This window comes from Helianthus annuus, chromosome 5 (assembly GCF_002127325.2).
Source record: "Helianthus annuus cultivar XRQ/B chromosome 5, HanXRQr2.0-SUNRISE, whole genome shotgun sequence".
NCBI lineage: Eukaryota > Viridiplantae > Streptophyta > Magnoliopsida > Asterales > Asteraceae > Helianthus > Helianthus annuus.
The window spans coordinates 118,714,620-118,723,932 of record NC_035437.2 but is presented as its reverse complement, the minus strand read 5'-3'; the positions used below and the strand labels follow the sequence as shown (position 1 = coordinate 118,723,932).

The window sequence follows — 9,313 nt, the reverse complement described above, 5'->3', positions numbered from 1 at the left end:
AAGAGGAAGAGTTCTTGCCATTTCAGCTTTATTTTCTGATTTTCTTCACCTTCTTCTTCTAAATTGAAATTTTTTCACGGTAAAATCGGCTCAATTTCATTCATAACACACGCAATCATGTTTTGATAAATCCTTCAAAGTTTCAAAAGTAAAATCAATCTAAAACTTGCGATTTTTGATATTTCGCTTAAAATCATTTTCGGAAAAGATGACATCACTGTGATTCCGCTTGGATTTTGTCTTGATTTCGCTTGAAAACTTTGATTTCGCTTGAAGATTTTATCTGATCCCGCTCGAAACAGAGGTTCCGCTTGAAATTCGACTTGATTTCGCTTTAGCTGGTTATTCCGCTTCAAATCATCATAGGAGATTCCGCTTGAACTTCCTCTATGATTCCGCTTCAAGGCTGTTTCCGCTTGAATCAACTTGATTGTTGATTCCGCTTGGAAAATAGTTGTTGATTCCGCTTCAAAGATTTCAAAAGAGATTTCGCTTGAACATTCAGTGGTATTCCGCTTAAAACAGAGTTCTTGGTATTTCGCTTGAAAGTTTACACTTGCTATTTCGCTTGAACTTGGGAAGTTGTGAACTTCTGAAGATTGAATCATGGACAACGAGTTCTACAATGCCATTGCTAGTCCTATCACAATTACTCAGAATGCTTTGCTTGAAAATGAAACCGGAACAACTCAAAAACCGTCTAAGCTTATGGACATTGATGATTATAACGGTTGGTCTGAACGCTTTGGTAACTGGGTCGAAGCATATCATTTGGATGCTTGGGATCATACTGAAGAGCCATATTTCAGACCTCTTGGCAGTGATCGGAAGATGATACCAATTAGAGAATTAAGTCCTGATGAGAAAAAGAAATACAAAGATGAGAAGCTGATGGTTAGTTTGTTGCAACAGGCAATTAAAGAAGACATCTTGATCTTACTTCAACATGACGGTAGTGCATATTCGATCTGGAAAGAATTAGAAGCAAAGTCTCTTGGTAATGAAGATTTGGTCAGAAACAAAGTGTCTCTAATGAAGAAAGAAGTTGATTTATTTCGTGGTTTGAAATCAGAAAACACCAAGCAGATTATTGAAAGATATTGTAACTTGGTGAGAAATATGACGAAATTAGGCATCAAAAAGGATACAGATGAGCTGATTGAGAAACTAGCAGATGCGTTACCACATGATATTTGAGGAACGTATCTGATGATGTTGAGAAACAACAGAAAAGAATATAAAAAGCTAACACTGGGTGAATTTATCAAACATCTGGAAGCTCAAGAGATGGAGCAGAGAAAGATTGCCAGAATGAAGAACTATGATGGAGAACAGGACATTGGTTTGTATTTTAAAAGTGGTGTTAGTGAAAAGACAAATCTCTCTCCAAAGATTGAAACTGCTTGTAATGCAAAAGGTTCTTCTGAAAATTCATCTCAGGGATCAAGCAGCACAACAAGATTCTCTTCATTTCCAACATATGATCCACAGTTTTCTACAACAAAGAGTGGCAAAGTTCTTCAATGCAACATTGCCTTAAAGCTTGAAAATGATCAGAATTATACTGAGGAAGTTGCTAAAAGTCACATGTCTTTGTTGGTGACAGTGCTTGAATCTTATGCAGGCTTAGTTGCAGGAAGGATCGGGAATCCAATGCTCACGAAAGAGGATTACGATCAAATTGATGCCGAGGAAATGGAATTGATGGATATTAAATGGTGCATGGCTAGTGTGTTGAGACGGGCTGAAAAGTTTAAACAAATTACAGGCAGAGATGATTTTTGCGAGGCACATATTTCAACTTTAGGTTTTGATAAATCTAAATTTACTTGTTTTCGTTGCAGGGAAAAGGGGCATTTCAAGAGAGAATGCACAAATCGAGAAGCAAGTGGAGCTCAAAACCCTTTCGGAAACAACGACTACTACAAAAAAGCGATTTATCATCAAGTCACACAACAGCCATATCAACAACAGGCACCGCATCAGGCACAAACTGCACATGGTAGAAATGTGATTGAAGATTCAAAGAGAGCTTGTCTGGTTAATCAGGGAAAAGAGAGTGGTTTTAGTTGGGATAAATACATTCCAACTGATAGCAAAGTATGCTTGGCAGATCAAGACGATGAAAAGTTGGCTGAAGGTTTCAGTTGGGACAATTATTGCCCAGACCAAGAATTCATGGCCAAAGAGATGTCAAATGTTAAAGCTTTTGTTGCCAATGCTTTTGATGAGTGTTGGGCAGAAAAATATAGAAAAATTAGGCAAGCTGAAGAGGAGAAATGGAGAAGAATTGAAGAAGAGGAAGAAGAAGAAGAAAGGAGAAAAGTTGAAGCTGAGAAGAAGAAAAGAAAAGAAGAAGTTCAAGTGAGAATAGTCAAAGAAGTTCTAGAATTTGAAATCAAAGCTGATACTGAAGTAGTCAAAGTTCCAGAGAAGTGTTTGAATTGTGATTCTTTGATCAAGCAAAACAATGAGTTGCTACACAACATTAAAAGGTTAAAAGAATCATATGATACATTGAACAGAGAAATGAACAAATACACCGGTATGAACAGTGAACAAGCTGTTGCAATGAATACACTCAAAGGAGCTTACATGAGACAACTTGATGACATCAACTTCTACACAGAGAAGTGTGCTGAGCTTGAATTGAAGTTGGCAACCCAAAGAATCGAAACTGAAAGAGTTAACAATTTATTGAAAAGTTACTCATGTTCTACTTTTGTTGTTGACAGGATTAATCCGATTATGGAAAGATTAAAGACGTTTGAGGAAGAAAAGACTTTGGAAGAAAAGAAGTCCAAGACAAAAGAAGATGATGAAGTGAAAATTTCTGGTGAGAAACCAAGTGTGGTCTACAATAAATGTCCACCCCTGGTCGAAAATGGATATTCTCCTCGAAATCCAAATTTCGAATGAGTAAAAAAGGCAACTAATTTACAGTGGGAGTCTGTGTCGTCAGATAACTTACCAGAATATATTGATGTCACGTGTAACATTTGTGCCTGTAATCATCATGAACAGTTCAATTATCAATAAAATAATGTTATTTGATCCCAATGTTTGTTTGGTTGTGTTTTACATTTTTCATGTTTTGACTTTTGTTCAAATTCAAACTCTACATCGCTTTCTGGAGAATTATACGCAAACTGGTGCGAAAACGTACTTAGTTTAATGCGACAAATACTCCGGAACATCAACATATACTCAACATACCTTAAATAACCTTTACATAACTTAGAAATAAGTTTTGAAGGCTTTGGTATAGCAAAAACAAGTTAATTCGCTTACAGGGACTAAACTTGACAAACTGCGAAAGTATGCCAATTTGAACTGTAACGGACATTCCGGAACATGTCCATAAGTTAAACATACCATAAATATCCTTTACATAGCTTAGAAATAGGCTTTGAGGGGTTTGGTATGCTAAAACAAACTTTTGGATCATTCAGGGACTAAAAGTGTCAAAAAGTGCACAAGTTTGCACTTTCGCGCATAACTTACGTTCTGAATACATCCGGACACCCAAAAATTTATGTAAGCATCCTTATATTATGCCTTAGTGTTTGGCATGAGAAAAATCCATTCGTCGCGTCATTTGGATCGTCTTTCACGCTTATGCGCATTTCGTCGTAATTAAGCGAACATCGCGATCGTACGGCCAAACGAACTGACATCCGACATATTTTTGGGCATGTTTCATGTCCCCAATGTTTAGGCATCATTTTAGGGCCTTAAAGATGGCTTTACAGGTCTTAGAAGGGCTGGAAATAGCTTAAACACGCAACAGGGACCAAATGCGTAAATTCTGCAAGTGGTGCAGATCAGAGAGGGCCAGGCGGCCCGCGTGAGTTCTGCCCAAATGTGAGGCGGGCCGCGTGGGGATGTCTGACAGAAAGATTTCGCATTAAATGCAGAATCTGGCCTTTCGTTCGATCAAGGGGCAATGCCTTTTCACCCAATGAAGAGCCAAGGGTCAAGTTCACTGAACCTATCCACTGGACACATGTACGCAGGAGATCAAGGCACGATATTCGATAAAACGATCCTAACGGTTCCACCTTTCCTATAAATACCCCCCACCTTTGTTGTAAAAATCACAAAAATCAGATCTTGAAGCTCTAAGTTGAAACCATTGTTTCATACCTGAGCTATTTGGTCTTGATTTGCACTCGGGGACCCTCCGTAAGTCTTCTTTCGCTCTTTTATTCGCTTTTCGAGTCCGAAAGTCAACGTTTAGTTGACTTTCTGCATTGACCAGCTTATGGTCGATGCGAAGTTCATGGAACTTCATAACGTGAGCGTGATCACGATGGTCATGGTCCGTAGTGACCATACCTACTGATTACCCCGTTATCTAGGCTCAGTGACGAGTCGTAGTTTCGGCCAAAATGTGCATTCTTTCATATTTTGTAACCAAACTACTCGTGAGCATCAAAGCCATTTGTTTTGATGTCAAACCTGTTTCTAAACTTAGTTATGTATGTTCTAACATGCTTAGCTCGTCACTTTTAGTTTAGTGCTTATATAGGGTCGTAAGGTAAGCGATCTAAACCATCGCTTATGCTTTCGAACCCGACCCATTTTGTCGGTCATTAGGACCTGACCAAACACATTAGGTGACCATAGCTATAACCTTCCGAGGTTATACCTTGTGGTCAAGATGTTAGGCGTTCCAGACGCGTTCTACGCGAACGACGCGTAAGGCAGCTTAAGCTACCTAAACGGGTCGTGATGGACCGTAAGCACTTAGGTTAAGTTTCATTTTAGTATGTAGGCTTTGTTGAACCATATTACACGAGTCTCCATACTCGTTTGGTTTACGAACCCGCGTACTATCCGATCTTCCGATTTGGTCCGGTATATTAACATAGCTACCTATTAGGTGCCGTTGATATTCCGTGACCTCTCGCATTATCTGGTTATTATACAAGGAACTCAAAGCAATCTCAGGTGAGTACATAGAACCCCATCTTTTACTGTTTTCCAAACTGTTTTGGGGTGAAACACATGTGCCTATCTGTTACTTTCATGCTTTCCATGTTTTCACATCGTATATCTGCTATGCTCATTAGTACATTTTAGTACATGATTTCTTTACATTTTATGCTACGTATGCCCATTATGTGCGTACTTAGTACATTTGATTTACATTACATTTCTGTTGCATATGTTTACTCAGCATATGGACACATTGATTTACATTACATTTCTGTTGCATATGTTTACTCAGCATATGGACACATTGATTTACATGAACATTTCTGTTGCATATGTTTACTCAGCATATGGACGCATTGATTTACATGAACATTTCTGCTGCATATGTTTACTCAGCATATGGGCACATTGATTTACATGAACATTTCTGCTTCGTATGTTTACTTAGCATACTTAGTACAATTGTTTACATCACATGCCTTCATTTTGTTATGACATTTGGTTTGTTTAACATGGGACAATACATTCATTAACATTAGCTACGCCGTTCGTTAGTAGGTAGTGGTACCATAGGAATTGACAACTCCCATTCCTGAAGTCCTGGGTTTGATAGGACTGGAAGGAATGACCGAATTCGATATACATAACTTAGATAAACCTTTAATTTGTTTAAGGGTTTATCGCCGCAGTCTCAAGGCTTGGATGTATGCATAGTTTACAATACCACATAAATGTTAATATCAATAGAGCATGCATTTTCCCGCAGAACATAACGTTGATTTAAACCACGTTTTACTTCAACAAATTGTTTTGTGCATATGGTTTAAGTTGATACATTTCGCTTACCATACATAATACATTTTGGGATTTCACATTACATGATTTACATCGAACATAAACACGTTGACATTGACATACACATTTGGTGGTTTACATTTGAACATATACATTTGACATGGTTTACACAATAACACTTGACATTTGGTTCCCACATGAACAATTTACATGGTGGATTGGTTTGGGTAAATGATTTAAGTAACGTGGCGTATGTAATATGATACGAACATGGTGGATACGCCGCTGGTACTTCCTATATATAAATGTTTGTATAATATTACATATCGTGGCGTTATCTAAGTCATTTCAGTTTAGACACATTACACTTTACATAAGTAACATATTCTTCACAAGACATTATTTTCACAAACAACTTATCTTATTTAACTCATTTTACTTGGTTATTCGTTTAACCTTGCACTTAGCTATACATATCGTTTGATGTTATCGTTTTTCAAATGATTTACAAAGCAAAACAAATTACAAGGCTCATGACTGACTGTTATTAAACATTTCTTTAACGTAAGTCATGAACCCCATTTTCACAAAACCTATGTATCTCACAGGCATTTTATGCTGACGTACCTACTTTCACATGTGTTTTCAGGAGCTATTCCATAGGACGATGATCATGATTCTAGGGCGGACCTGTGCCTTAGAGCCTAAAAATGAAGTTTGAACTAGCTTAATTATGTTTTGATTTCCGTACTCTCTTTCCAAGACAATGTAACACCTTTGTTTATAAATAAAATACAACTTGTATGCCATGGTTATGAAACAATTTAATTCTGTTCACGACACTCCCCGGCGTTTCCGCCGCGGTTGCATGTTATACGCGGCCGGGGTGTGACATCACGTTCACATCGTCCGATACTGATCATGAGTCCAAGTTGATAAAAAGTGTGGTCGATCAGGTGTTGGATAAAGATGATATTGAGGAGTCAAAACCGGAGTCCAAATCCGAGTCAAAGTCTGGGTCCGATACGTCAAAGTCAACAATCAAAAAGGACAAACGGGTTTATGATAAGGAATTTTTGCTATCAAAATCTAATTTGAATGATGAACCGGTCAAAGTAGCATATACTTTGAAAGATTCTAACAAATTATATTTTGATGAGATATTTCCAATAAGAAGTGTTAAAATCGAAATGATAAAAAAGGTTTTCAAAATCACAGAACTTAAAATTTCTGAAATAAAAGATTTAAATCTTACTGGAAAACCTAAACAATACACTTCAAGAGATCAACAAATAATTAACAAGAAAATGGGTTACAATTGTGGTTATAGGTTTCAAAAGAAACCAAACTATAATGGTAATTTCAAAAAGAAAGGTCTTGGATTTAATCAACCGAAAAATTATAAAAATGAAAAAGTTTATAAACCAAAAACTGTGTTTGTTTCAGGAAAAACTTCAGAAGCTGAGAAAGAGCAAGCATTCAGAAAGTAGACAAATCAAGAATTCCTTGCCAAGAAGCAAGAGGACATGAAGAAAAATGGTGCTCGGAAGACTTCAGAGACGAGAACCTGTTTTCAGTGTAAAACAGTTGGTCATATTGCTAGGAATTGTCCGAAGGAAATACAGACAAAACAACCAAAAAATTTACAGGCTTTGAAAATTCAACCTTTGAGATTGGTGAATATTCAAAGAATGTAGTAAAAAGAAAAGAAAATCTGAAAAATCAAAAATGGGTTGTTAAGGGTTCAGGAAACAGTTCTGGTGATGAATTTGATTCCACAAAATCAAAGGAGCCACGTGTTGAGAAATCAGTCCTGACAGTGGATGATGTGAATTTTCCACCACTGAATGCTAAAAATTTGAAATCTAAAATTGGGAAAGTTGAAATTTCAAATCAATTTTTTCCTAAAAAGAAAGAATTAGATATTGAAAAAGCCATTAACCCTGTAGTGAAAAACATTTTTGGAAAAATGATTGAGGGGAAGGCTAAAGGGGTAAAGGAGTTTTATCAATCAAAAAGGAAAGATACAACCCCAAATGAGATTGAAAAGGTTACACCCAAGGCTGGTCAGGCTTGGGTGGATATATTCTTCAAAGAATAGAAACCTGACTTGCCGGAGCTCCCAAGTTGGTAATCGCGGAGCATGAATCGACATCATTCTTGAAAATGTGTTTGAAAATTGAAATTGATAAGTGTAAAATTGCCGGAACTCCCAGGTTGGTAAGTGTGGAGTAGGAATCAGCATCTTGAGAATTCAACCAACAAGTGGTAATTGGTTGATAAGCATGTTTATATGTGATTGATTTTTTTGATCTTACAAGTGGTTAATCAAGGTCATTAAATTGAACTTGATTTAACTATCATTCAAAATATTGGCAAACAATGTGATGATTTGATCCCCTAACCTACAAGTGGTTGATAAACAAACTTATTTTCCAGAAAAACCATTTTGATTAAAACAAACTTAAGTGTTTTGAAATCATATTGGGAAAATAGTTTATTGAGAGGGGGAGTTCTGATCGTTTATGCCAAGTGGATGATGATCTGAAGCTTGATACATCAGTTTGTCATGTTCTTGTACAGTTTGTTTTCTTTTTCATTAAATGTTTTTGAATTTTAGGGGGAGTAAGAAATTTTCAGAAAAATCCAAAAACATTAGAAAATTTAAAAAGCCAAAAACATGATAAAATGAAAAATGAGTTTTTGTTGCATAAAAGAGGAAGTGATAGTACATCAGTGGACTATCATAACACGCTAAAGATATGAAATGTTTAAATGCGATAAACAATCTTGCTGTGGATATGTCAGTAGGTTTTTACACATTTAGTAGATTGTGACGAGATATAAACCTAAATTCAAACTTGCTTATCTCGTGGGGAATATTTCTTGGATATATGGGTAACCCCCGAAATCTTGTTTGAAAGGTCCCTCTTTCTGAGATACTAGGTCTTTATACTTAGTGATATCTGGGGTATTATCCCGGGACTTCTGCTGAATGGAAATTCTGACCTAATCCCCGTATAATACTTTCTTCAAATGCTTGAAATATAGCGCAACCCTCAGCAAAAATGATTAAACAATAAAATTGATAATCATTGCTGTTGAAGAAAAGATCCTCTAAAGGGGACACACCAAAAGTCGAAGCCGTCATCTCTCTACGTATACGGAAGTATCGACCTGAGCTCTCACGGCCCTCGCAATTTAACCCCTTTACAGATATCATCTATGGTATACTCACCTGTAAGACTGAATATTTGGATCTAGATATGGGAGTATACTCAAGTGGTGGGACACGCGGATAAGTTTAAAGTTCTTAAGACATTAATTTCATATCTCGAAACAGTTGAAATTTGTGTGAAAATTTAAGTGGACCATTATACTGACAATATAGGTGAATTGTTTAGAACTTAAAATGTTTAAAGCTTAACGGTGTTAGTGATTTGTCTCAAAACTGATATGATCCTCTTGCACGAACTCACAAAAATATTGTCTATAAATATTTTCTTTACTGCATTTATGTTCATTAAAAAGTCCAAAAAGATTTTAGGAGTGTTTTAGCATAAAATTTTGATAAATC

The 9,313-nt window shown here is 36.5% G+C and overlaps 1 protein-coding gene across 1 annotated transcript; it reads left to right on the top strand.

Moving 5' to 3' along the window:
* Positions 1–606: 606 nt before the first annotated feature.
* Positions 607–7,266, top strand: LOC110943529 (golgin subfamily A member 6-like protein 6). The gene is made up of 4 exons (XM_022185272.1): positions 607–1,011; positions 2,050–2,654; positions 2,736–2,823; positions 7,183–7,266. The coding sequence occupies exons 1-4, from the start codon at positions 607–609 to the stop codon at positions 7,264–7,266; spliced, it is 1,182 nt and encodes a 393-aa protein (XP_022040964.1).
* Positions 7,267–9,313: the final 2,047 nt, after the last annotated feature.